Source organism: Castor canadensis, chromosome 17 (assembly GCF_047511655.1).
Source record: "Castor canadensis chromosome 17, mCasCan1.hap1v2, whole genome shotgun sequence".
In the NCBI taxonomy this organism is placed as follows: domain Eukaryota; kingdom Metazoa; phylum Chordata; class Mammalia; order Rodentia; family Castoridae; genus Castor; species Castor canadensis.
Window position 1 is genome coordinate 41,980,697 of NC_133402.1, and position 27,566 is coordinate 42,008,262.

At 42.3% G+C, this 27,566-nt stretch overlaps 1 protein-coding gene across 2 annotated transcripts in view; it reads left to right on the forward strand.

Annotated features, from left to right (window-relative positions):
- The window catches only part of Entpd3 (ectonucleoside triphosphate diphosphohydrolase 3), a 36,593-nt gene extending 9,848 nt beyond the window's left edge, over positions 1 to 26,745 (forward strand). For both annotated transcript variants that reach the window (XM_020177486.2, XM_074060256.1), the window contains 8 exons: positions 2,530 to 2,647; positions 14,497 to 14,647; positions 16,196 to 16,355; positions 17,292 to 17,522; positions 21,707 to 21,979; positions 22,142 to 22,252; positions 22,666 to 22,803; positions 25,450 to 26,745. In XM_020177486.2, coding sequence (XP_020033075.2) covers positions 2,530 to 2,647; positions 14,497 to 14,647; positions 16,196 to 16,355; positions 17,292 to 17,522; positions 21,707 to 21,979; positions 22,142 to 22,252; positions 22,666 to 22,803; positions 25,450 to 25,686 — 1,419 coding nt within the window. In that variant the 3' untranslated portion in view covers positions 25,687 to 26,745. The remainder of the gene's footprint in view (positions 1 to 2,529; positions 2,648 to 14,496; positions 14,648 to 16,195; positions 16,356 to 17,291; positions 17,523 to 21,706; positions 21,980 to 22,141; positions 22,253 to 22,665; positions 22,804 to 25,449) is intronic.
- Positions 26,746 to 27,566: the final 821 nt, after the last annotated feature.

Genomic DNA, 27,566 nt, shown 5'->3' on the forward strand with positions numbered 1-27,566 from the left:
ATTTTTATTTTTAGTTTGTTTTTCAGATAGGGTCTCACACTTTTTCCCTGACTGGCCTCTGACCATGATCCTCTTACTTCCACCTCCTGAGTAGCTGGTATTACAGGCATGCACCACCACACTATATGCTGCTTTTCATCCAAACATTACCTTTCTACCACTCTCTCCCAATGGATCCACGTTAACTTCCACTGGTTTAGACAAATGAGCTCTGAAAACTGGTCAAAGACTAATTTTTTCCACTTTGGAAAATGTCAATGACAGTAGATCAGTGTCAGAAGCAGAGTTGGGCCAGTCCCCACATCAGCAGGTGCTGGAGGAACAGCCACAGGGCAAAGCTGGATCCCGGTTGGATTAAGGAAGAGAACATTCCTCCTGTTCTCTCTTTCTGGGCTTGACCCAGGAACCCCGGCTTCATACCCAGGGAAATATGTGTCCCTTTGGGGAAGGGCAGGGGAGCACTTGTTCTTTCTCGGCTTGTCCCATGGGTCAGCAGCAGGCCTGACAGGGCCACAGGCAGTGGTGGCGATCAGCCTGACAGCAGAAAGAAAGATAGCAGGCTCTAACTGTGGAGGCCCCAGCTCTTCAGTGCCTGGCTTCCTTCTTGCTATAATTTCCACTGACAGTTTAACCTTGCTGTGAGTCTCTGCCTGGGATGACTGTGAACAAGGCTGCCCTTGTTTGCCACAGGGATATCATGGCAGGATCTGGATCAACGTTCATCACTGAAGGACTGAGATTAAGAGGCTGTCCAAGCATGAACAGCAGTGGACACAGGGTTTTCTTGTTCAGTATCATGAAGAAGCTATGATGCAGGAACTAGGGCAGCTTTTTTAAAAACTTGGTTCCTATTCACATGAAGCAAACATTTATTACAGGAGAAAGCTAGAATCAGGGGCGTGGTCAAGTAAATTGTTCTACATCTCACAGTGGGTGCATTGAATATGCAGAAAGTGGTGAGCTCAGTCTGTTTTTACTGTTAAGAAGTATTCATGAAATGCTGTTAAGGAAAGAGCATTGCAAAATAATAATAATAATAAGCCAGGCGCTGGCGGCTCATGCTTGTAATCCTAGCTACTTGGAAGGCAAAGATCAGGAAGATCGCAGTTCAAAGGCAGTCTAGGCAAATAGTCCTCAGACCCTATATTGAACATACCCAACATAAAGCACGGCTGGTGGAGTGACTCAAGCGGTTGAGCACCTGCCTCGCAAGTGTGAGGCCCTGAGTTCAAACCCCAGTACCACCTGGAGAAGACTTAGAAAAGATCTATAACAAGGGGTTAAGACAGTGATTAGATCTGAGAGGTGTTGTTTGCTTTGGCTTCTCTCTCTTATTTTCCTTTGAAATTTTATTTATTTTGCTCAACTGGCTTTTCCACATATGCTAGGTAGTGGGCTTTTCTAATGAGTAGCTGTAAGCCTCAGGCATATGGTCTACAGTCTGCTTCTGGAAAGCAAGTCACCTGAAGATGAGGGAACTAAGAGAAGGTAAACATTCTTCAGCATTGTAGAATCACGAGTCCATCCATGCTAGCCTCAGCATCTCCCCTGGGATGAGGGAAGTTAGCCCAAAGGCAGTAGAAGGGGAGAAAGGCTGAGGCCCTGGAGCCCTCTGGATGCCCTGGGTGACTCTTGCCACAACCAGGCCTAGTTACTATCACCAGTCCACTCCCCACAGGCTGCTGCAAGCACAAGCTCTCTCCTGACCTGTTTGGTCCAGCACGGAACTGGGCTAGGCCTGCACATAAATCCCCTGGTGCCTGCCGCCAGCTGGGCAAGATAGTCCAGGTTTCAGCGTCCTCTCCTGTGCATGCAGCCCCAGCTCTGCCCAGCTTGTCTCCATTCATATCATATCACAGAAGTAGGAGCAGTCTATGCATATTGTTTTATATTTTGTTCTTTCTCCTTAATTATAAATACTTTAAAGAAGAGGACTGATACAGATACTAACACGTCTTTCCCTTGTTAGAACTTGCTACAGTTTCTTCCTGTAGTTTCCTTTTGGTTTTTTTTTTTTTAATCCCCAGGCTAACCCTGGGAGTATGTGAGGACATCCAGGTGACTTATCCCTTCACTTCTTTTCTGAGCCCCAGGTGGCTTCACCGGTCACCTCAGAAGTTGGTGACGTGAAGTAGGGCCCTTATCTTTGTGGGCAAGCTCCTTGCAGTATGGTCCTCAACCTTGGCTGCATCTTAGAATCACCTGGAGAGGTTTGAATCCTGGTGGTGCCTGGGTCCCCCTCAGAGATTCTGATGCAATTGTTCTGGGGGTGGAGCCTTGGGGGTCCCCAGGGGATTCTCTTGCTTGGGCAGAACTGAGAACCACACCCTAGGACCTGACCCAACTCATCCCATCCCCTTCCCCACAGCCATGGAGCCAAAGGTGGCTTGGTGACAATAGTTTTCTTGATTTGCCCCTATCTCAGCGAAGCAGTGTGGATTGAGGTATCGGAGTTCTTGGTGGCCCACCAGGAAACATATCCTCAGACAGCCCCGGCCTCTTTCTGACTCTTCCTTCCTGTCTATTCAGTATGGAATTGTGCTGGATGCCGGGTCTTCCAGAACCACCGTGTATGTGTACCAGTGGCCAGCAGAGAAGGAGAATAATACTGGAGTGGTCAGTCAAACCTTCAAATGCAGTGTGAAAGGTAAGGTCTGAAGTGTGGTTGGGAGACCAAAGGGAGGCAGGGTACAGTCCTGAGTCCTTCGAAGGCCTGGAGGCAGGCAGTGAACCCTGGACTGGGAGTCAGGAAAGTATGAGCTGACTCATACACAGCAACTCATACGCAGTTGCTGCCCATCTGTGGGGGACACACAGCTCTTACACGAATAGACCCGGCTCTGCTCCAGTAGAGCTTTACTTACAGAAATTGACCTTGGAATTTCACAAAGATCTCACATTTCACAAAATATTATTCTCTTGTAATTTTTCCTTACTTTTGAAAAATGCAAAAACTCTTTTAGCCCACAGGCTGTACGAAAAAAGGTGAGTGCTGAACATGGTAGCACACACCTGTAATCCCAGCACTTGGGTGGCTGAGGCAGGAGAAACAGAAGTTCAAAGCTGGCCTTCAATGTCAGTCTGGGCTGCACAGTGAGAACTTGTCTCAAAAAAACCAAGATATAGCTCAGTGGTAGAGCCTTTGCCTAGCACATGGAAGGCCCTGGGTTCCATCCCCACACCAGCAAATAAATAAATAAATATGGAATTGGATTTGGCCCATGAGCTGACAGTCCCTGAACTAAAATATTTAGTGATCCTCCATGCAATTACCTCCTTCCTCATAATATATCCTGAATTTTTTACGTTAACTGTTACTTGTTCTTTCAGTTTTTCTTTATTAGAAATGTTTCTTTTCTTTTTTTTGAGACAAGGTTTCACTATATAGCCCAGGTTGCCCTTGAACTCTTGATCCTCCTCAGCTTCTGAAATGCTAAGGTTATAGGCTTTTGCCACCATGCCTGGCCCTGTTTTATTATAATTTTGATTGTACACATTTATGGAATATGGTGTGATAATTCAATGCATATGTATAGTGTGTAATGATTAAATCAGGGCAGTTGGCATTTGTATCTCCTAAACATCTTTAAAAATTTGTAGACATATAGTAATGCACATGTTTATTGGGCAGTGTAGCGTGATATTTCAATGCATAGACATAACATGTCCTGAGCAGATCTCGGTAATTAATGTTTCTATTTCCTTATCATTAGTTTATGTTTGAAGCCTGGTTCAGCAGTCTCTCTCTATCTCTATCCCTGTTTTTTTGGCAATACTGGGGTTTGAAGTTGGGGCTTACACTTGCTAGGCAGGTGCTGTACTGCGTGAGCCATGCCTCCAGCCCATTCTCTTCTTATCCGTAAATTATATAATAGTTACTGTGAGCTATAGCCACCCCGCTGTGCTTAGAACATCAACATGAGAATCTATTCCTTCTCTCTAGCTGTATCTCAGTACCTGTAATCCAGCCTCCCTCTGTTCTCCCCCCATCCTTTCCAGCCTCTAATAATCACTATTCTACATCCAGGGCTACGTTTTTTAGCTATCACATGTGAGAGGGAACATTCAGTATTTGTCTTTCTGTGTCTGGTTTATTTCTCTTACATCAGGACCATAATGTTCTATCCATTTTCTACAAATGATAGGATTTTATCCTTTTTAATGGCTGAATGATTTTCCATTGTGCCTTATACCACATTTTCTTTATCCATTCATCTGTTGATTAGGATATAGATAAAATAAAACTCTTAATACACTGTTGATGAAAAGGCAAACTATATCTATTATGGAGAACAGAATCCAGTGCCTCAAAACATTTAAAATAGATCTACCATATGATCTAATGATTCCATTTCTGGATATATAGTCAAAGGAAATGAAATTAGCATATCAAAGAGATAACCGGCACGCCCATGTTATCAATCACTAAGATATGGAGTCAGCCCAGTTCTTCATAGATTTGACTTATATATTTTGTTTTTCCTATTTTTGAAAATGAAATCAAATATGTATTTAAATAGTCAAATATGCTTTTCTTACTTTATTCATTATCATTAGGTTTTTAAGCTTCATCTGAATATGAATAGCTGTAACTCATTTTTTTTTTAATTTGGTGGAACTGAGGTTTGAACTCAGGCCTTCTCACTTGCAAAGCAGGTGCTCTACCACTTGAGCTATACCTCCAGTCCTTATTTTCGCATGTTGTTGGAAATTTGTATTTCCCTCGTTACTAATAAGCTTGAGCATCTTTCCATAGATTTATAGACTTTTCCATTTTCTGAGAAATGCTTGTTCATGTCTTTTGCTTATTTTTCTACTGAATTGGTTGACTTGTCCTTTCTGATGCATTGGAGTTTTTATTAATATTCTGACTGTGAATGTTCTTCTATTATTACTAGATGTTGCTAATATCTTCTTGCAGGCTGTAGATTGTCTTCTGTTTCTTCTTTTGTTAACTGTAACATCTTTCAATGAATAGAAGTTGTTTATTTTTATATCACTATAACTAGTAATCTTCCCCTTTGTGGTTTTCTTTTTTGTATGTTTTATCAAAGAGCTCTTTCCCTAGCATAAGGTCATAAAGATATTCTTCTAGCAAAGTTTCATAGTTTTGCCTTTTATAATTAAGTCTTCCGTCCACATAACCAAGCCCAGTTAGTGAATCTGTGTGTGTGTGCCTTTCTAAAAGTCACTCTCTTCCTCTTTAAAGCTTCGTGCTCTTTGAAGTGGCCCAGAACTCCCCATTCAGTGTGCCCCGAAGGGACCATGGCACTCCCTCAGCCCACACCCTGCAGGTTAGAGACTCCAGAGCTGTGCCCCAGCCCCAAGCAGTCTGTACCATTCCTCCCAGTGAGCTGCCCAAATGCTGGAATTGGAGAATTGGAAAAAGAGTTCACAAGGAGGACCAAGAGGTAACCAGGGCGAGTTCTGTTATCTGCTCTCCTAGGAGGGCTGCCAGGAGCTCACCTGCCCTGGAACATTGGTTTTCTGGAAGCAGATGTTGAGATAGAGTTTAGGATGAAGATAGCTATTAGCAATCCTAATAACTGGGAGTGGTCCCCTTATGGGAAGGGGACAGAAGAAGTGTTAGGCAGCAGTCAGACTTCAGTGTGAGGCCAGTCAGTTCTGCACTGGGCCAGAATGGCTTGAAATGACTGCAGTGCCCATTGTCATGGTCATTGGATGTTTGCCACTCTGGGGAGGATTAGACCTTGAGTGAGGCAGTGCTCTGCAGCTCTTTGCAACTGAGGCAAACTCTGGAGGTGCTGAGACAAGATTTTATTTGAGCATCTCCATGGCACAGTTTTTGGGTTCACCACAAAGGGTACTTGGACAGTTTCTGAGGTTGCTTGTAATTTTACTCACAAACAAGGAGCAGTCGTCTTGCTTTGATCCCAGCCAGTGATCTGACATTGCCTTAATTCACTGAGTCAGTTCCTTATCTCCAGGCATGAAAGATAAGGATGCTCCTTCAGAAAAGAGAGGATAGCATAGCATCACAATTAAGATGTCACCTGGAGCCAAGGATGGTGGTTCATGTCTGTAATCCCAGCACCCAGAAGGCAGAGGCAGGAGGATTGTGAGTTTGAGCTCAGCCTGGGTTACATAGTGAGTTCCAGGCCAACCTGGGCTACACAAGATCATCTCAAAAAAAGAAAATGAATGACTTCACCTTATTTTTTTTTTCTTCTTTTGTGGTGCTAGGGATCAAACTCAGAACCTTACACATGCTAGGAAAGCTCTATACCACTGAGCTACATCCCCAGCTTACCTTATCCTCTTATAAACTCTGAAATATTATCTACCTCTCTAAATAGTAAAGACTCTCTCATATATATACACATATATACATATATATGAGTATGTGTATATATAATGTATATGTGTATGTATGTGTGTGTGTGTGTGTGTGTGTGTATATATATATATATATATATATGTAGATAGCAAATACCCAGTATACAGTAAGTGTGCTCTATAAGTGTTAGCTGTTATTATTCATGGAGTACCACACTCAGAACTCCTGATGACTCCTCCTACAAATGGTTATAAGATTTCATCTTCAGACATGAGAGAGCAATTCAGCCAAGTCAGTCCTGATGGCCCTATAACTTAGGGAGAGGTGTGGCTTTCATGGGGGACTAGGTCCTTGACTCACCCTGGATGCTAGATGTGATTTTGGGAAGGGACAAGGTCATGGAGCCCACAGCACATCCATAAATGGATCTTCCCTTCTTTGATCACACTAGCCTCAGGGATCCATATATACCCTGAGTGGCCAGAAGACTACATACTAAAGCTGAAATGACAGACTAGAAGTTTGGCACGCGTCATCTCCTCCAGGACATGTGGCTTCTCCTACCATAATTTGGGTTTCTGGTTTCTCAGTTGCAAACTTCCCAGGACTCCCTTGCCTTGGACAGTCTGAAGGGTTGGTGATGTTTGCTTTCCCAGCAGCAATTCCTGGATGTCTAGGTCCTCACAACTTCTTTTCCTGAGGGCCCTTGGTGGGTTCAATCCCAGTTGCTGGTGTTTTCTGGAGTTCACTGGGCCCTGCCTTTGCTGCCATCCCCCATTCTGGGGTCTGTAGCTCTAGCTGCTGTGGGGAAGCTATCTCCTGTGTGCCTTGCATCTTGTGTGAACCGCCCCTGCCTGCTGCTTCCTTCTCCCACTGGGACATTTGAGATGTTTTCCTTTAAAGCAATGGTGAAAAAAATTTTTTTTGTGGCACTGGGGTTTGAGCTCAGGGCCTCACACTTGCTAGATAGGCTCTACCACTTGAGCCACTCCACCAGCCCTGTTTTGTAAAGGGCTTTTTCAAGATAGGGTCTAGCAAACTGTTTGCCCGGGGCTGGCTTCAAACCATGATCCTCCTGATCTCTGCCTCCTGAGTAGCTAGGATTACAGGCGTGATCCACCTGTGTCCTGTGAAAAAATTCTTTACGTCCACTGGAGCCTAAACTTCACCCTCTCCTCCTCTGAAATGCACCAGGATGGAGCATTATGAGTTGAAAAGAATTATTTTGCCAGTAGTTGGCCAGAGCTCCTGCCAAGGCACATGTGTCGCTCTTGTCCCTCATCGGGTAAGATTTGTGTTATCTGGTCAACTCCTTAGTCCTCATACTGAAATAGCAATTTCAACTCTCTTTCCATGGGGTTGTAAATCCCAGTATCCCATAATCCTGTGAGACTCCTCTCCTTTCTCCCTCTAAGAAGGCTGCTGAGAACATATACCAGTGGGGGTGTGGAATCTTGGTGTGTGACACCATTCTTTCTTGTTCCTAACCAGCCCCAATCCAGGGAGCAGCTCCAGCCAAACGGTCTGTTTGCTGCAGGCTGGACTACATGATCCCCTTACTGTGCTGGTTGGAAACTCTCATTGATTTATTTACCTTTCTTTTCATTTAATAAATATTTATTGGGTGCCTGCTGCTTGCCAGAACTATTCTTGGCACTGGATATTTGGAAATAACCATTGCATACAAAAATTTATGCTGTTATGTGTTCATAGAATTTACTTCCAATGAAAGAGCTGGATGTGCTATAAGGAGCCATCAAGCAAGGTGAGGGACAGAGTGACAAAGTAGTTAGGGAAGGACAAAGATGACAGAAACAGAGAACATAATAAGGTGAGTGTTTGAGCCATGTTGATATCTGGGGAAGAGCACAGGAAGCAGGAGTCACAGCAAGGGAAAAGGCCAAGGCAGAAGCTTAGTGTTTTTGAGGAAGAATAAGGGAGGCAGTGTGGCTGTAGCAGGATAGGAAAGGGGTGCTGGGAGTGTGGCTCAAATGGTAGAGCCTCTGCTTTGCAAGTGTGAGGCCCTGAGTTCAACTTCCCAGTGCCCCCCCCCCCCCCCCCACACACACACATAATGAGCAAGGGAAGAAAGGCAAAAGTAAGATTAAAGCTATAGCCAAGTCCAGCTCATGGAAAGCCTAGAGATATAGTAAGGAGGGTGATTTTTATTCAAGTGATTTTTCTTCAAAGCATACTGGGAAGCCAGTAGAAGATTCTGATCATGGAACTAACATGATATGATTTAGGATTTTAAAAGGTCTTGTAGTCACGTTAGAAGCTGGGAACATGATTAAGGGCTCTAATGAGCCAACCAGGTGAGAGAAACGTGGTAGTGGTTGAGTCCTGACCTGTGCTTCTCACAGTGGGGTGATGTGGCCCCATAGGGGACATTTGTCAATGTTTGGGGACAGTTTTGATTGTCGTGACTGGGGACAGTGATGCTCGTGGCATCTAGTGGATAGAGGCCAGGGACACTGCTGAACATTGTATACATACAGCACAGAACATTCCCCAAACAAAGAATGATCCAGCCCAAATGTCATGGTGCTAAGCCCAGGGAGGGGCTGAGCCATGCTGAGGTTTGAGAAGCACTTTAAGGGTAGAGCTGACAAGGTTTTACGAAAGCCTTGCTGTCAAGCCTCTCAGGTTGATGCCACCTGAACAGGGACATCATTTCTGAAATGAGCAACTATGTGCATTCATGGAAGTTCAGTACTAGGAGTGAACAGGTTGGGGCAGGACAAGGATTAAGAATTTGGGCATTTAAACTTGGAGATGGCTATAAATCGTCTAAGTAGAAAATGTAAAGTTTTTTCTATAAAGAATTAGGTGATAAATGCTATTTAAACTCGTGGACCTCTGTCATAATTATTCCACTCTGCCCTTTGGTATGAAAACAACCTCAGATGATGTGGAGACAAATTAGCATGCCTGTATTTCAAGATAATTTGCTTGTGGACACTAACATTTGAATTTCTTTTTACTTTTTTTTGGCAGCACTTGGGTTTGAACTCCAGCGCTTGGTAGGCAGGTGCTTTAACCCTTGAGCTTCTCCACCAGTCTGTGTGTGTGAGTGTGAGTTGTATGTGAGTGAGAGAGAGAGAGAGAGAGAGAGAGAGAGTGTGTGTGAAGGGTTTTTCGAGATAAGGTCTAGCAAACTATTTGCCTGGGCTGGCTTCAAACCATGATCCTCCTGATCTCTGCCTCCTGAGTAGCTAGGATTACAGATGTGAGCCACTGGCACCTGGCTGAATTTCTAATAATTTTCACATAAAGAAATATTCTTCCTTTGACTTTTCCCAACCGTTTAAAAATATATAAATTATTCTCAGTTCACAGCCTGTATAAAAAACAGGTATGGGTCATATATTTTACCCATGCCTGATCTATTAAGGGATTTTTTTTTTTTTTTTGGCAGCACTGGGGTTTGAACTCAAGGCTTGCTAGGCAGGTGCTCTTATCACTTGAGCTACTCCACCAGCCCTCTTTTTTTTCCACAATGGATTGTTTTGAGATAAGGTCTCGCAAACTATTTGCCCGGGCTGGCTTCAAATCATGATCTTCCTGATGTCTGCTTCCTGAGAGGCTAGGATTATAGGTATGAGCCACTGGCGCCCAGCTAAGGAGATGTTGAGTTGTGAAATAGGCAAGTCTGGAGTTTGGGGGTGGGAGTTGTTAGAGAAGTAAAGCTAACAATTGTCAGAATATGAATGATATCTACAGCCATAGTGTTGGCTAAGCTCGCCTACTGAGAGAAGAGAAACTGAAAAAGAAGGGGTCTGAAGACTTAGCTGGTCATGCCCTGTTAAGTCAGAAGCCACTTAGCAATATTGTGGTCAGTGACAGGCCACATATATGATGGTGGTCCCATAAAATTATATCACCTAGCAATGTTACAGCTGTTTGGTTTGTGTAAGAAAACTATGATATTCACACAATAAAACTGCCTAAAGACACACTTGTTAGAATTAGGACTTGTCTGTCACTAAGCAATGCATGCCTCTCTTTAGAGGTTAAGGAGGACCTCGGAAAGGACCTGGCAAAGGACCTCGGAAAGAATGGTCACCAGGCTGGGTGTGATAGAGCATGTCTGAAATCTCAGCCCTCAAGTTTGAGGCCAGCCTGGGCTACACAGCAAGACCTTGTTTCCACCTCCGAAAAAAGATGGTAGCCAGTAAGAACAAAGCCAGAAGTCAAATCCAAAGTCTTTGAAGGGAGAGAAAGTGAGTGGATTGGGTGCCAGGGATTTGTAACCTTGTAGCTGGATATGATGGTGGTGTGGCGACTTATTCTATGAAGAGCCTCAGATAGCTATGCCTCCATGCGCTGCTGTACCCAGGAGAACCTAGTAACCTAAGAGATGCTCCTGCCAGAAAAAAATAATCAAATCTGAATCTGATCCTGTTCGTAGAAATAATTTCCAGGGTATATTGAATACAGGAGACAGAGGAACATGTTAAATGGCACTTCAACTGTAGAGTCAGTGGAATTCAAAACAATGGAAGATCTTCATAACAAGTGATCTGGTTTCTTCAATAAATTCACGGCAAGAAGGAAGACAGAGGGCATGAGCACTGGAAGAGGTTGAGTCCTAAATGTCATGTCATTCACAAGTAGTATGAATGTACTTCAGTTCCTGTTTCAAATAAACTCTTAAAAATTATGAGTTATTTTGAAACAGTTGAGCACTCATTGACTAATGATGTTAAGTATTTTTTAAGGTGTGGTACTTTCTAGGTATTATGGTTAAGAGTCCTTATCTCTTAGAAACATATATTAATGTGTTTACAGGTAAATGGATAGAATACCTGGGGTTTTATACAGTAGTCTGGTGGGGGTGGAGAAAAGGGCTAGAGGTGTGGCTGGAGCAGTACAGCACCTGTCTAGCAAGTACAAAGCCCTGAGTTCAAACCCCAATACTGCCCCCCAAAATTAGACATATATCCATACATGTATATACACACATTTACTTATTTATTTATTTAATCATTGTTATTATTAGAGCTCTTTACCAGCTCTTGATGTTCTAAACTCCTGAAATGTTTTGTGGTATTTGTGAAGCCTGTGACCTGTTTTTGTTCTTCATCTGTGTTGGGTGACCAGTCCCTGAGAGGGGAGGTGACCTTCAAGACTCTATGACCTTGGCCAAGGCTGGAAGGTGCTGTGGATGAAATCCACATGACTGTTTTGTTTTGTTTTTTTTTTTTTGTTGTTGTTGTTGTTTTGAGACAGGGTCTCCCCAGGTAGCCCAGGCTGTCCTGGAACTTGCAGTCCTCCCGCCTCAGACTTCAGAGCACTGGGATTGCAGATGTAGGCCACCACGTCCAGTGTTTGCAGTTCAATGGGCACATACATGCAGAGTTTGCAATTCAAAGTTTTCGGGTTTTAAGAAATTATTTGTAGTTGTAGAAATGGTTGAGAAAGGGCGGTGGAGGAAGACAATGGCTCTATCAAGTCCAGGTAGACCAAGGAAATTTCCAGAAGGGCCATATTTTCTCCATCCTCCCTGTCTGTCCTGCATTTTTTTATTTCCTAAATCCAGCTTACTTAAACAAAGACCCTGGACTGATGGAATAAACTGAGTACTTTCACACAATAGAATTGTAAAAAGAAAAGAGGAATATTTATTTACTGCTATGGAATGGCCAGTAGGAAATATTGTTAAATGCAGTAGCTGGGCATGGTAGTGCACATTTATAATCCCAGCGCTTGGGGGACTGAGGCCAGCCTAGGCTACGTAGTGTCTCAAAAAAAAAAAAAAAAAAAAGGAAGAAAGAAAAACTTAAAAATGTAAAAAAGCAAAGCAGAAAAGGGTGTATATAGTAAGCTCCCATTTATCTAAAATGTGCAGTAATGCAAAATATTTATGTATTTGATTATATTAAACATCACATAAGCTTTTTCAAAAAAGAAATGACTCATATAGAGAGGAAATGATAAAGGCTAGATGTTTCTAAATATACTTGCTTTAGAATTGTGAAAATAACTATAAAAACAAAATTAAGAGTTTTTTTGGGGTATAGTACTGGTATTTGAACTCAGGGCTTTATGCTTGCTAGGCAGGTGCTGTGTCTCTTGAGCCATATCCCCAGCCCTTTTTGCTCTGGTTATTTTGGAGATATGGTCTTGCTTTTTTGCCCAGGCTGGCCTCCTATTTTGTCCTTCCTGCTGTAGCTGATATGACAGACACACACCACCACACCCAGCTTTTTTCCACTGAGATGGGATCTCACAAACTTTTTTGCCTGGGCTGGCCTGGAACTGTGATCCTTCTGATATCAGCCTCCCAAGTAGCTAGGATTACAAGCCTGAGCCAAGGGTGCCTGGCCAAAATTAAGTTTTTATAAAGGCAATTCCTAAAATCACAATCAAAATGAAACAAATTAGCCTGATTTTGTATCAAGTTTTTGGCATTACAATACAGAAAAAATATTTTTAAATGATTAAAGTGTTAATTTATATATCTGTAGTTGGATCCCTAAGAACAAAAAGAATCTACAAACAAGGCTGAGCACGATGGCTTAAGCCTGTAATCCCAGCTACTTGGGAGGCAGACATTGGGAGGATCAGGTTCCAGGCTAGTTGAAGCAAAAAGTTTGCAAGATCCCATCTCAATAAATGGCTGGGCGAAGTGGTGCTCACCTGTGCATCCCAGTGCAGCGAAGCACAAATAGGAAAATCATGGTCCAGGATGGCCAGGGCATAAAATGGTCTCAAAAATGACCAATGCACTGGACTGGAGTGTGGCTCAAGCAGTAAAGCGCCTGCTTGGCAAGTGTGAGGTCCTGAGTTCAAACTCTAGTACTGCCACAAAAAAACAAAACAAAACAAAAAACACTTAGAAACATTCAGAAACTGTTTTTAGTAATCACACAGCTGGTGACCATGCTGGCATTGCCACATGAGACCATTGAGTATGGATCGTGAAGTACAGCAAATGAGTTACACTGGAGTTTCTGACAATTGTGATTTTTAGCATAGGAAAAAGAAGCTGAGATGTAAGATCAAAGAGGCTAAATAAAATCTTGTAGTTTTAATTTTGTTTGGCAGTACTGGGGTTTGAACTCAGGGCCTCACACTTGCTAGGCAGGGGCCACTTGAGCAACTCCACCATCTGTAGTTTTAAATTTTGAATTTTGAATGTCAGTAAGAGTTTTCCCTAGGTCTGTCTTTGGAAAGACTGGCAATGAACACCTTAGCTCCCAAATTTTGGATGCTAAATACCATTTCTTAATGAAAGGAACCAGGGCTCATTGGAGAACTGACTGATTCCAGATTTGGGGCAGGAAACACACAAGGCCCTCTGATACCTTCTATCATATTAGAGGGCCATGATGCTCTCAAAGACTTCTGGAAGCATGTCAAAAGGACTCAGGGGCCAAACTGAAGATGACCCCACTGGCCAAAGATGGGACTGTAATAGGAAAATAACTCAATGCATTGAAACACATCAAATATCTCTAATTCCATATGTTCCTAAGGATCAAAAACTCCCTCACTGGTTAAATTAGAGGGATGATGGAGATGCAAACTATATTTTTAAGGCCACCTTCCTTATCCATACTGTACCATAGCATAACCAAATAGTTAATGATGGGGAGGGTTTCCTCTTATACACATGCTAACAACCCTGATTTGGTCATTGCCCAATCGACACATGAATCAAAATATCGAATTGTATCTCATAAATATGTACAAATATCATGAGTCAATCAAGAAAAAGTATTTCTAATGTTGTAGGCATGATGGTGAGACATTATTTATGCTTCAAGAAGTCTGTTAAGTGACACACACTGAAATACTGGAGTGAAATGATACAGTATGTGCAGTTTTCCTGAGGGGGAGTGTGGGAGAGACCACAGACGAAGGAAGTGTTAATCTCTGATTGTGTTGAGAGCAGTGTGTGAGGTGTGGGGTTCATTATACTGTTCTTTCTACTTTCGTTTATATTTAAAATTTCCATCATGAAAATATTTTTAAAGCAGGTCCAGTCTCACTTTTCCTACCTGGGAATTCATTGCTGGCAAAGGTGGGAGTGGACTGGCCAGGTGACCACATGTGGCTTAGCACATCTCCCCTTTGTTATTCAATCCCCTACCAAAACCCAGGAGTTTCCAAAGCTGATTTTTCATGTAAAAGTTGTACTACTACTCTTGCTTCTGGGGAGTGCTGATGGACACTGACTTCTTGTTCTTCAGGCTCTGGAATCTCCAGCTATGGGAATAACTCCCAAGACGTCCCCAAAGCCTTTGAGGATTGCATGCTAAAAGTCAAGGAGCAGATCCCACTGCCCCTCCACAGATCCACCCGCATCTACCTGGGAGCCACGGCTGGAATGCGCTTGCTGAGGTAAAAGCTAGTGTCACGAAGGAGCCCAGGTGACTAAAATAACCAAGAACGTGTTGAACCTTGCCAAGAATGTTACTGTATTTCTGGGAACAAACCCAAGAGAAAGAAAGAAGCCCATATTCTGCCATAAATTTAGACTTCGATGGTTGGGAAACTTTTAGTTGTTAATTTAATACCTCAAAAGAAACAGTTCTAAAATTGGTTCTCTCTCCTGAGGTGACTTTACTGAGCACTCTGGTAAAAGGGTTAACATGACATGGAACAGGAGCGTTTTTGACACCTGTAAACAACCAGCTAAGTTGTGTAGTAAGCGTGGCCCCTGGCTGTCACTTCTGCCCATGCACAAAATAGCCTTGTCACCTGCTATAAGACAACAGTCTTTCCTTGGCCTCATTCAAAGCCTTTGGAGTTGTCATCCAGTCAGTTGGGTCCCACTAAATTTATAGCCATGTCTTTGAGCCTACTGGCATAGTTTTTGAATATACTTTCTCCTTTTTCTTCATCATAGTAGTTCTTTGACCTTGAGATAAAAGAAAAACAGAAAGAAACGTGAAATGTAAATCTATTCAGGGTAGAGTCTGCTCCAAGTCTTGGAAATAGCCTTTATCACCAAAAAATGAGACTCACTCTGCTTCAAAGGCACTTATGATCCCAGTTGTGTGAAATTATATAGGTCTGGGCATGAAGAACATAAAAAAGAATAAACGAGAGCTTCTCTTTAACATGATTATGAAAAGAAATCTTGGAGCACTTGCAGTAGGACTGGGCCTTTTCATTGGCATGTCAGATCCTATGGTAGCCTGAAGCAGTGCTTAATCTCCTTCCTGAGCTGAGAGTGAGCCAGTGCTCCTGGCTTTCTTTACCCACTGGCAAACTGGGGAATAATCTCCCAAGTGAGCTTTGTCTTATAAGGCAGATGTGTTCTATAATAACCCTTTGTCACAGGTGATATGGCAATGCTGGGTTGCCAGCTCTTATTTAGGACAGACACCAATGGTTTTCAGTCCAGTGACAGCCATGATGACCTCATGTCCCCTCACAATGAAGCCTCCCAAAGAGTGGAGCAAGGGTGGCTCCAGACCCAACCATTTTTCCTCCTTCCTCTTAAGCTCTCCTTCCTTCTGGCTGGGTGAGGGCTCCTTTTTGTGATGCCCCAAGAGATTATTTATTATGGACTCCCCTATACCTTCAACTGTCTCCTTTCTTCTGCTGACTTGAGACAAAGCCATAGTAGTGAAGTAGGAGGCTCTTCCGGTTAAATGATTGATAGTGAGCAAAGCAGGAAGAAGTAGGAGTGGGAGAACAAATTGAACTCTTGGGGAAAGCTATTTTCCAGCGTGGAAACTGGATGGATAACAAGTGCATCCTGGCTTCACTGTTGCCCTGGGAGGCTATAACTTGGAAAGGAGGTCACCCTGCATTTCACACATCTAGAAAGTCATCTTGCCAGCAGGGGTGGGCTGGGAGGTCTACTTTATCACCTGAGGGAGGCTGGTGAAGACTGTGTTGGCTAGGCACTCAGCCTTTTGTGTTCTGTGCCTTGCATAGGTTGCAAAATGAAACAGCAGCTAATGAAGTCCTTGCGAGCATCCAAAGCTACTTCAAGTCACAGCCTTTTGATTTTAGGGGTGCTCAAATCATTTCTGGGCAAGAGGAAGGGGTGTATGGATGGATTACAGCCAACTATATAAAGGGAAATTTCCTGGAGGTGTGTGGAAACAAAATGCATGTTTTTAACCTTGCTGTTTATCCAGTCCCTGGGGGTGTGATAGCCGAAGCAGAGGTCCACGCCGAGGGGTGTTCATTGGAATGCATGAAGGAGACAGTCATGGGATAGCAGCTAGGAAAAGACACTTACATATAGCTGGGGGAAAATTTGTTTCATAAACAGGACCAAATGCATGGAGGAGGGAGAAGGTTAGCACTTTGCTAGCTTGTGACACTGAGCACTGGGCAATGGGGTCCTTTGAAGGGCAACTGGAGAATGGCCTTTCCAAGAGGCTCCATGGCCATCTGGAACTCGCAGAGCCCTCAGGAAGTCGACTTCCCAAGTCCCAGAGACAGAGGAAGTCCCCACTGTGTCCCCAGGTCTCTTACAGTCCAACCCCTGCACTTTTTGCGCCTTAGGTACAAGGGAAAGTCAAACGTGTTGCAGAGTGCACACTGAGGGCCCTCAGACCATATTCTGTTCAACACCAGTTTTGTTCCCCTTCACATGCATTTTTAAATTTTAAGTTAATTGCCTTGGTTAATATTTGGAAAATTTTACATAAAACTCCACACAGGTAGTCTCTTCTGACTCCTTACCCCCTTGCAGTTGGAGGAACTGGTCACAGTGGACTTGTCTTCCTGCATAGGAACAACCAACAAGACAGAGGGCAACCATGGACTCTCCAGTTTGTCACAGTCCCCACCAGTCCCTATTGCATACACACAATCTACCTCACTCAGTTATAATACATTTGTTGCCTGCCCAATTTCTGTAGCCATTTGAATTCACCACCCCTGAAGTTGAAGGAGAGAATTGGCCCTGAGTGCTCCCCGTGTCATACTGCTGAGCAACAGGAGTTGGGTCTTGGGTGGAGAACCCTGGGCAAGCAGAGGTGGTGCCTTTGTCCTCTCTTCTTCTTTTCCCACTGTGCAGAAGAACCTGTGGCATATGTGGGTGCATCCCCATGGAGTGGAAACCACAGGAGCCTTGGATTTAGGCGGTGCCTCTACCCAGATATCCTTCGTGGCAGAAGAAGTGGGGCTGAACACCAGTGACGTCGTGCAGGTGTCCCTATATGGCTACACATACACGCTCTATACACATAGCTTCCAGTGTTATGGCCGGAACGAGGCTGAAAAGAAATTTCTGGCAATGCTCCTGCAGGTACCTGAGCTGGGGGATGGCAGGTGTTTCTTTGGGGGTCTGAGCTCAGGAGAGGGTGCCCTGCCTTCTAGAGTCCGTCCTTTTTACTCCAGTTAGTTAGAGAACAGGAACTAACAGCATTTTTTAATTTACTCCTGGGAGGTCCAAGCTCTCTGTCTTTCTCTGTGATGTTGACCATTTCCAGTGAATCTGAGTAAGACATCCAGGGAGGATCCAGAGCACCAAAAATTTTAGACATAATTCAGGACCTGGGATCCCTTTATGGACACAAACTGTTTTTAAACCAGTAGCTAAATAAGCCTGAGAGCTTTAAGGCTCCCCTGGGTGCAGACAAAATAATACCAGTGGTCACAAGAAAAATAAGAGAAATGCTTTCTGGGAGAAGAGGGGGCAGAGCTCCTCAGGCTCAGCCTCAGACCCACATAGATGTGTCTATGTTAGGCAGGCTTAGCCTGGTAGGTGGTGGGACTTTGGAGCAACCAAATTCCATCATGTTGGTTAGCAATTTACAAGGTAAGTGTTCCAGGACATGGAAGGCTACTTCAGGCACCCGGCTGAAAGGCTATCAAGAACAGAAACTCAATATCAGTGCAGTGTGTGTCATCCAGGGCACTAGCCCCATAGATCAGCCTCAACCCATGTTAGGGGATCACGACCTCAGCTATATCTGGGCTGCTGAGATGGAAGGGAGGGGCCCTGGCTAAGCAGAGCATGTGAGGACAAGTGGAAGTCACAGACCCTGGCTTCTGATGAGCACAGTGGACCAGCGTCAGTAGTGAAACCCATTACCCCATCCACCTTGGCAACTGCACACAGATTGTATTTCATAATATTAACACATTGTTACATTTTTCCAGTTTTTCATCTTTGAATGTGTATTGAGAAATCTGACTTTATGTGCTACAGTTTTTATTTAACCTGAAAATATACCATGAGCAATTTCCTGTGTTCTTTGAAATTATGGTTTTTATGGGTATATAATATTGCAAGTGCCATAATTTAAAAGAAAAAAACCTATATTGGTCATTTTATTATAAAAGAAAGTACATTGTTATGTAAAAATTTCAACCTGTATAGAAGGGAACAAAAGTAAAAATGAAAGAACTCCCCTCCAAAAACACATACTGAATGCCAGCCCTAGTCACAGCTTGAAGGATTGTTCTACACTATACAGTTCAGTATATCTATTTGTGGGATTGAGGTTTGAACTCAGGGGTTTGTACTGGCAAAGCAGGCACTTTATCACTTGAGCCACACCTCTGGTTATTTTGGAGATGGGGTTTTGAGAACTAGTTGCCCAGGCTGGCCTCAAACCGCAATCCTCTCCATTTTAGCCTCCCAAGTAGCTAGGATTATAGGCGTGAACCACTGGCATCCAGCTTATAATTTATTTTCTTTACTGTGTAACATCCCATAATTTATCAGTAGTTCCACTCCTGATGGATACAAGGTTACATCCTATTTTGTTGCTACAAGAATAATGCAATAGTCTGTGAACATTATGAACCACTGGCTTTACTTCTGCAGGATAGGTTATTTTATTTGCATAGACAAGGAAGCACTCTTCCATTGAATTAATAATATTCAGATTCCCACCAATGTAGTGATGACTTTTTAAAATCTTTTAACTTCAGGGATTCCAAGACATTCCAGTAGTAAGAACTTAGATGAGAATTTCTTTTTGGATTTTCTGTTCTATTTTTTGTTGGTTTTGTTTTGTGTTGTGTTTTGTTTTTTGAGTCAGGGTCTCCCTCTGCAGCTCAGGCTAGCCTTGAACTCTCAATCCTCCTGCCTCAGCCTCCAGAGTGCTGGGATTACAGGCATGTACCACCACCCCCAACCCTCTGCTCTGTTTTACACATCCATCCATTTTCCCATTTGGGACCACTATCATGTTTTACTTACAATAATTTGTTTCTCTACTCTCATGCGTTTCTTTTGAACTTCAAAATCAGTTTTAAGTTGTAACAAAGATTTTTTCATTGACAGTGTAATGTCAATTGTATTGACTCATATTATTTGGTAAAATTTGACTTGTTAAGAATTGATAAGACAATTAATAATTTCTATCCAGAATTATAAAAAAAAGTCTTTCCATGCATTTAATTTTTTATTGAAGGATACTTCAATAAAAGTTATAGTTTTCATTGTTCCTATAACCTTTGTTGTGAAATGTAGTTTCTTTGTGTGTGTTTATAATACTTTCTATTCTTTTTTTTTTTTTTGGCGGTACTGGGGTTTGAACTCAGGACCTTACGCTTCCTAGGCAGCACTGTACCACCTGAGCCACTCCACCAGCCCTATAATACTTTCTCTTACTATTGTGAGTACTTTCTATCACTGTTTTTTCCAATTTTAACTGGTTTTACACTAAGATCAAATTATGCTATAGCTTTTTAGTGATCCTTTTCTGTGTCAGGACCACAGGTTGACCTTGACAATGTCTTATAGACACTAAGGTAGTGAAGATGGAATGTTGAATGCCTAAGTTGGCACATTGGTGAACTAAAGTTAAAGAATCCAATAATAAATAATTCAGACACAAAAGAGACAAGAGAACTAATCTTTGCTTAGCTTCTTCTGTGTACCAAGCCAGAGATGATTTACACTATCTTACTCTTTAAAAGATACTAGTCAGGCTGGCAGAGTGGCTCAAGCGATAAGAGGGTCTGCCTAGCAAGTGTGAGGTCCTGAGTTCAAACCCCAGCGCCGCAAAAAAAATTAAATAAAATAAAAAATAAAAGGTACAAGTCAGATTTGGAAGTTGGTGCTGAATAATCAGTGATTGGCTTGATTTTTTTTCTTTCAACAAATATTTTAGTCATGGGTATGATGCAGGTATATTGTTACCAGTTGGATATAGCAATTTTTTCATATCATGGACAGAGAAAGGGACCTGACCACTTCTTTTGCAGTCATACAAAGATCTTTGTGGAAGGCACTCCTGTGAATTATATTGAATGAGTGTTGAACTTTTATAGGATTCTGCACAGAATCCTGTTACTGACCTTTGTTAAACACTGTATTATTTTGCAATTTCCTCATCAGTAAAATGAAAGGATTGGGCTGAATGTCAGTGTCAAGATTTCACTTAGAGAAAGAGGTATGCTTTAGTGGTTTTGAAATTGAATAGAGTTCAAATCCAATACTTTATAAGAGAGAGAGAAAGTCTAGAAATAGAATCAAATGCATTTAGAGAATTAGCATAAGACAAAAGAGCATTTTATATGAGTAGGTAAGATTGCATAGTCATTACCTAAAAGTACAGCCAGGTCCCTACTACAGTTTTTCTATCAAGTAAGTCACAAAGAGATCAAAGATTTATATGTAAAAAGGATATTTGTTTGTTTGTAATGGCCAAATGATTGGAAAATACCTTGATATTCATCTGAAGGGTGCTCCTTAAATAAATTATGGCTTCTTGGTACAGTGGGATATTAGGCAGCTACTAAAAAAGAAGTGACCACTCTACAATGTACAATGAATAGGAAGATCTTAAAGACATGTTTTTAAGTGAGAAAGGCAAGAAGCAGAGCAGTGCATATAAAGTGGCACTATTTATAGTTTACAAAAGGTGGAAAGGAGAAGAAAATAGATTTATATGTGCATATAAGATTCCCGAATAATGCACAAAAAGTGGCAAGGTGACCACTTCCAGAGAGGGATCCAGTGGCTGGAGGTGGATGAGAGGAGACTTCATTTTCCCAGTATGTTTATTTGTACCTTTTGGAAATTTTTAGTGATAGAGAAATAGTCCATTGAAAATGATAAATTAAGCCAGACATGGTGGTACATGCCTTGGGAGGCTGAGACTGGAGGATCTCTGAGTTCAGGGCCATCCTAGGATATATGGAGACCCTGTGTCAAAAAATAAAAACAAAGCAAAACAAAATGATAAATTAATCTAGAGACCCATTTTCTCATCAAAATGAAGTTCATGAAATCTGCTTCATAGGACTATCTTAAGGGCTGGATCAGAAAATATGAGAGAAAGACTAGGGTAACTGTCACACACACCCCTGCCTACCCCTACCTGACTTATCTAGATGAGCTGGGTCAGGTACACACTGATGCAGAATGGTGTCTTTCTCAGCATCTCTCTTGGCATTGGAGGGTTGTGATAGTGAAAATTTGCCAAAAGGAAACCTTGGACTCCACCTAACGCCTCACTCTTGTGCCTACAGAATTCTCCCAATGAAACCAATCTCACCAATCCTTGTTACCCGATGAATTACAGCACCACCTTCACCATGGGCCAGGTATTTGGCAGCCTATGCACAGAGAAGCAGAGACCAGAAAGTTACAACACCAATGACATCATTTATTTTAAAGGAACTGGGGATCCATCATTGTGTCGGGAGAAAGTGGCATCCATATTTGACTTTAAAGCTTGCCATGGACAAGAAGGTTGTTCTTTTGATGGGATTTATCAACCAAAAGTTCAAGGGCCATTTGTGGTAAGCACAAAACCCACTGGAAGATTCTTGTCTCCATCCCATTAAGTAATTATCTCTCACCTGTCTCTCTTTTATTGTCCTGTGACCTACTTTTTTATTCCCCAGGCTGACAGCTCATGTGCTGGCCCTGTTTGAGAGCTCTTTCCTCTGTTCTACTTATAGGCCTTTGCAGGATTCTACTACACAGCCAATGCTTTAAATCTTTCAGGAAGCTTTTCCCTGACTGCCTTCAACTCCAGCACCTGGGATTTCTGCAAACAGACTTGGAATGAGGTCAGTGTTTAAAGAGAAGGGATTAATGTCAGTACAAAATGACATGCATTTGTGTGCATGTGAGAATATCCTGAATTTAGCCCTTATGATCTTTTATAGCCACATATATAAAATCAGGGTAATACAGGAACTTACTTCACACTTGGGCTGTGGATTAATGCTCTAACCACATGCCTAATGATTAGAGCAATGTTCAGCATATAATGAGCACTCAATGAACTTAGAAATTATTACTATGACATTGTATAGGAATTCTTAATTATTATATCATTCTATTAGTATAGTCATTTTTATTATGGAATTCTGGGTAAAAAAAATTTTTAAATGTCTGTTAACTCCAGGTGTTCTGAAATGTGCACTTTAAAGTATGCCTGCCTGCTCCTCCTTTCTGATATTTTGAACCTCCTTTTCAGCTCCCATTCCTGCTTCCCAAATTTGATGAGGTCTATGCTCGCTCCTACTGCTTCTCTGCTCACTATATCTACCATTTGCTTATAAATGGATACAAATTCACAGAGGAGACTTGGCCTCAGATACATTTTGAAAAAGAAGTAAGTCAAAGCACAAATTGTTTTCTCTTCTTCCTCTCAAGACAGGTTTGTATGCATGTGTGTAGAAGGTAAAGGGTATTGTCAATTTAAAGGTGTTGGGTACAAGCGGATCAAACTGATCACTTGTGACCACCCAGGAGAAGAGATAATGGGGGAATTTGAAGGAGTTGCTCATAGGAGAACTCTCCAGATGTGAAAAAGACTGGAAGTCAAGGGCCGGGGGATGGTGAACTCCTCAAGGGTAGGGGATGGCTCAGTGTCTTTGTATTCCCAGCATCCAGCACGAGGGCACAAACCTAGTGGGTGCATAGTAAATAGTAATGATAACTAAATATGTTAAGGATCTGAGACTTTTCATCCTGGAAATAAGCTTCAAATATAACTTAATTTTTAACAGGATAGTAACTTCACCATTTTACATAGACGTCAAGGAAAACACATGCTATGAGGGATTTACAGTAGTACATTAGCATCAAGAATTTTCTCTTTAAATGAGCCTGAGGTCACTGCATTTATGTACAAAGACTTTGGGGATGAGGAGTATCTTCTTGGCTCAGCATTTTAAAGAAAGAGAGAGAGGGAAGGAGGGAGAGAGGGAGGGAAGAAGGGAGGGAGAGAAGAAGGGAAGGGAGGGCGGAAGGAAGGAAAGAAGGAAGGAAGGAAAGAAGGAAGGGAAAGAAAGAGATAGATAGATAGATAGATAGAGAGAGAGAGACAGATAGATATGGGTAGAGAGATAGATAATGATTACCTATCAAGTAATCAGGACATTTACAAACAGGAATGACAGTTGCCACCAGACCTTGTTTTCAGACAGGACTCAGCCTTGTACGTCCAGCACTCTGGGGAGCACTCTGCTCCCCAGTTCTGGAAGAAGTTCTCCTTTCAGGAATAGCTGATGGAAGGCTGAAGGATGTTTGGAGTCAGCCTTTCAATTCCAGCTTCAGCAATAATTAGATTAAACCAACCAATATCCTGCATTAGGTCTGTGGCTGTCTATTTTCACAAAAGTAAAATTAAGTCATCTACAAAAAATAAGGAAGTCTGGAGACATCAGGCCTGTTGGTGGCATGTACTCTCTAAGCTTCGCCTCTAGCAAATCTAATTACCAGTAAAGTACATTACAAGAATGGAGAATGGCATTCCATTGAATAGCAGTTTGGATTAAGAAACATTCTAGGTTTGAAGTTCCTTTTCTTTAATCATAAATATTTTTAATTGAGCCAAGTTAGTATTTAAAAGTAAGAGTATAAAAAGACTTCAGAAGATCTGCCACACAAAGACTTACATTGAGTATCTTTTTGGAGGAAGAGATCAAATAAGAAGAGAAATAAATCCAGGAGAAACTACAAAAATATAGAAAGAAAGAATAAATTATTTTTAAAAAGGAAACTAACACTAAAGAGAAAATAAAGGAAGCTGGGTATGGTGGCTCAAGTCTGTAATCCAGCTATTCTGGAGGCAGAAATCAGGAAGATAGAGGTTCGAAGTCAGCCTGGGCAAAATGTTCATAAGACCCTATATCAATGGCTGGACTCACCCACCTGTGATCCCAGCTAAGTGAGAAAACACACTCACTTATCCATGATCCATGCTGGATCATGGTCCAGCATAAAGTGAGACTGTAGCTCAAAAATAATACAAAAAGGGCCAATGGAGTGGCTCAAGTGGTAGAACACCTGCCTAGCAAGTATGAGGCCCTAAGTTCAACCCTAGCACTGCAAAATAAAACAAAACCCTCTATCCACACAACCCAAAGATAAAACTAAGTCAATATGATAGTGGTCTGGTAGGGATGATAGAGGGTGATAGGGTACAGAGACATAAGAATAGCCTAAAATTCTCTCCTTGCCAAAGGAAACATACAGATACCTTTTTTAAGGCAGGAGAAGAGAAACAAATTAATACAGGAAAAGAGTACTAATAGGAATTATTAAAGTAAGATATTCAAAAGGATCACAAATACATCAATAATCTCAAAGTCATAAGTGGGCTAATCCTACTACTTAAAAGTAGTAGGATTACTACTGTCAGATTGATTTTTAAAGAGAAACACTTATGCTTAGCACAAGGACATGGAAGGATTGAAAGTAAGAAAAAAATTTAATTACTAGACAAATACTACTCAAAAGAAACTTGTGCTGTCATTTAATATTTAATATCGAGGTAGAAAGGATTATAACACAATGATAAAAAGTTTAATTCACTGTGAAAACTGCAAATCCTTAATTAACATTTATATGCCTAACAAAAAAGGCTAAAACCATGTGAAGCAAAAATGGACAGAAGAAACTGACAAAGTCTACTTCCCATTTGGATTGATCCCATTCTTAGAAACCCATCCTGGGGTCAGAAATTACCAGGACCTGTTCCCCTGGTTCTCCTGGGCAACTGTAATGCTTTCACTGTCATTAATTTTGCCTTTTTCACGCTTGGCTGGGATGCAGTCATAAGGATTCATTCTTCTGTTTTCTCTGTAGTGCCAAAGACAGGACTCAATTCTTAATGGCTACAGAGTGGTATCTGAACATGGGCAAATCCTTTGGCCACAGGGAGCCTTGTGGGGTTGACAGTGGTGTGCCCCAGGTATGCAATGTCAACCTTGAGCTTGGCCCCGAGAACTGAGCCATCTCCTCTCATCCACAGGTGGGGAACAGCAGCATAGCCTGGTCTCTGGGCTACATGCTCAACTTGACCAACCAGATCCCAGCTGAAAGTCCCTTGATCCGCCTCCCCATACAGCAATCCATCTTTGTGAGCATCCTCGCCTTCTTCACAGCGACAGCCTTGCTGTGCCTGGCATTTCTTTTGTATCTGTGTTCAATGTCCAGGACAAAGAAGCGCTCCGAGCATGCCTTCGACCATGCAGTGGATTCTGAGTGAGCCATAAAAGCAGCTCCTGGAGTCCTCGGCTATCTAGAAGCAGCAGCCTGGGCGGCACCAGGCAGTACAAGCCAAGTGGCCGCCTCCAGGAAATGTTCCTACAAGTCACATAGCTAGGCCATGTGCCTCTCAGACACTGATTTCTGCCAAAGCGCCTCTTGGGGAGTCCCTCAACTACTCTGTGCACATTGTTACTCCAGAGACCCCTGCCCACTTGCTGATGTACTGGGGACCAGAGGAGAGGCAAACCATAAGATCAGGCTCTTTGTTATCCATCCCCACAGGAAGAGGAAGTTGAGTTTAACAGTTTTAAGTGGAAGAGCTGACCTCAGGGCTCAGTTTCCACCTGACTCCCTTAGTATTCCTCCCAGCAAGGTACCTGTTAAGCATTTGACTCAGATGTCTAACTTTATGGTCCCCTCCTATTGGCACTTTACACTCTTCTTTTAGCAAGCCCAAAAGCATTGAGCTCCCACAGACTGGTAGAATAGAGTACCTGGGGGAGAAAAAAGTCTATGGTGACCACAGCCAGCTTCTGTCATGCAGACAGAACCTGAAGCACAGACACACACAAAAGTATCCTGAGAAACTGTAGCCATTCTTAAAGTGGAATTCCCATCAGGGCTCTGGTTTCTAGATTGTGACCTGTATGCGTGACATCATCATTATCTCACTGTCACTGCTGTCCCTCCTCTAAAACACATTTACTCCTAGTGAGGTTACTATTTTCTTGATCTGACTGCCTTTGCAGGCTGTGGCTTAGGGCTACCTTTCCATTATTAACCTTTCCATTATTGCCTACCGTCCCCACAGGTACAGGGGATACCATAATAAGACATGCTCTTTTATGATTTGCTTTCCATCCACTTTCCCAGATCATAGGCCTCTCTGTCTTGACTTTGGGGAAAGGAAAGGAATCTGCAGGAATATTTGCCTCCAAAGTGGGATGAGAAAGAACTTGAGCAAGTACAGTAACTACAAACTAAAAATCAACATTGTTTCAGATTGCTGTTTTGTTGGCTCAGTGATGAAATAAAGAGCTCTTATTTTGACTTGCAATGTGTGTGTTTGCTCACTTAAATATATCTATTTATCTATCTACCATCTATCTACCATCTATCCATCTATCTATCATCTATCTATACAGTTCTGGAGATCATACCCAGGACCTTGCGCATACCAGGCAAGTGCTCTACTACTGAGGTGCATCCCCAGGGCTCGTTTTTTTGAAACAGGGTATGACTAGCTTGCTCAGGCTGGCCTCGAATTCACTATGTACCCCAGGCTGGCCTCAAGCTGTAGAGTCCTTCTGCCTCAGCCTCCCAAGTGCTGCTGGGATTATGTGTGACCCACCATACCCACCACTAAGTTTCTTAAATAAAAAAAAATTGTAGGGGGTGGGGGCAGGGGAGAGAAATGACCCAAGCATTGTATGCACATATGAATAATAAAAAAATAAAGAAAAAAAATTGTGCTGGAGCTATAGCTTAGTGGTAGAGTGCTTACTTAGTATGCACAAGGCCCTGGGTTCAATCCCTAGTACTGCAAAAAAATTGCTGGGTGTGATAAAGCACACCTATAATTCCAGCACTCAGGAGGCTAGGGTGACAGGATCAAGATTTAGAAGCCAGCCTGGGCTGCATAGTGAGATCCTGCCTCGAAAAAAGATAAAAAAAGAAATTTAGTGAATTAAGAAAATCATGCATTAATACAATCTTTATTCGTAGGAGTTCAAAATGCCTTCACTTTGATCAAACTCTTGTTCCTTGACATAATCAAGTCAAACATTTCTTTACTTTGTTTGACATTCTAAACTGCTGAGGTCACAACCTGCCACTCAGTTGATTCCCAACAAAATGGCTGCTGCATCCCAAACTATA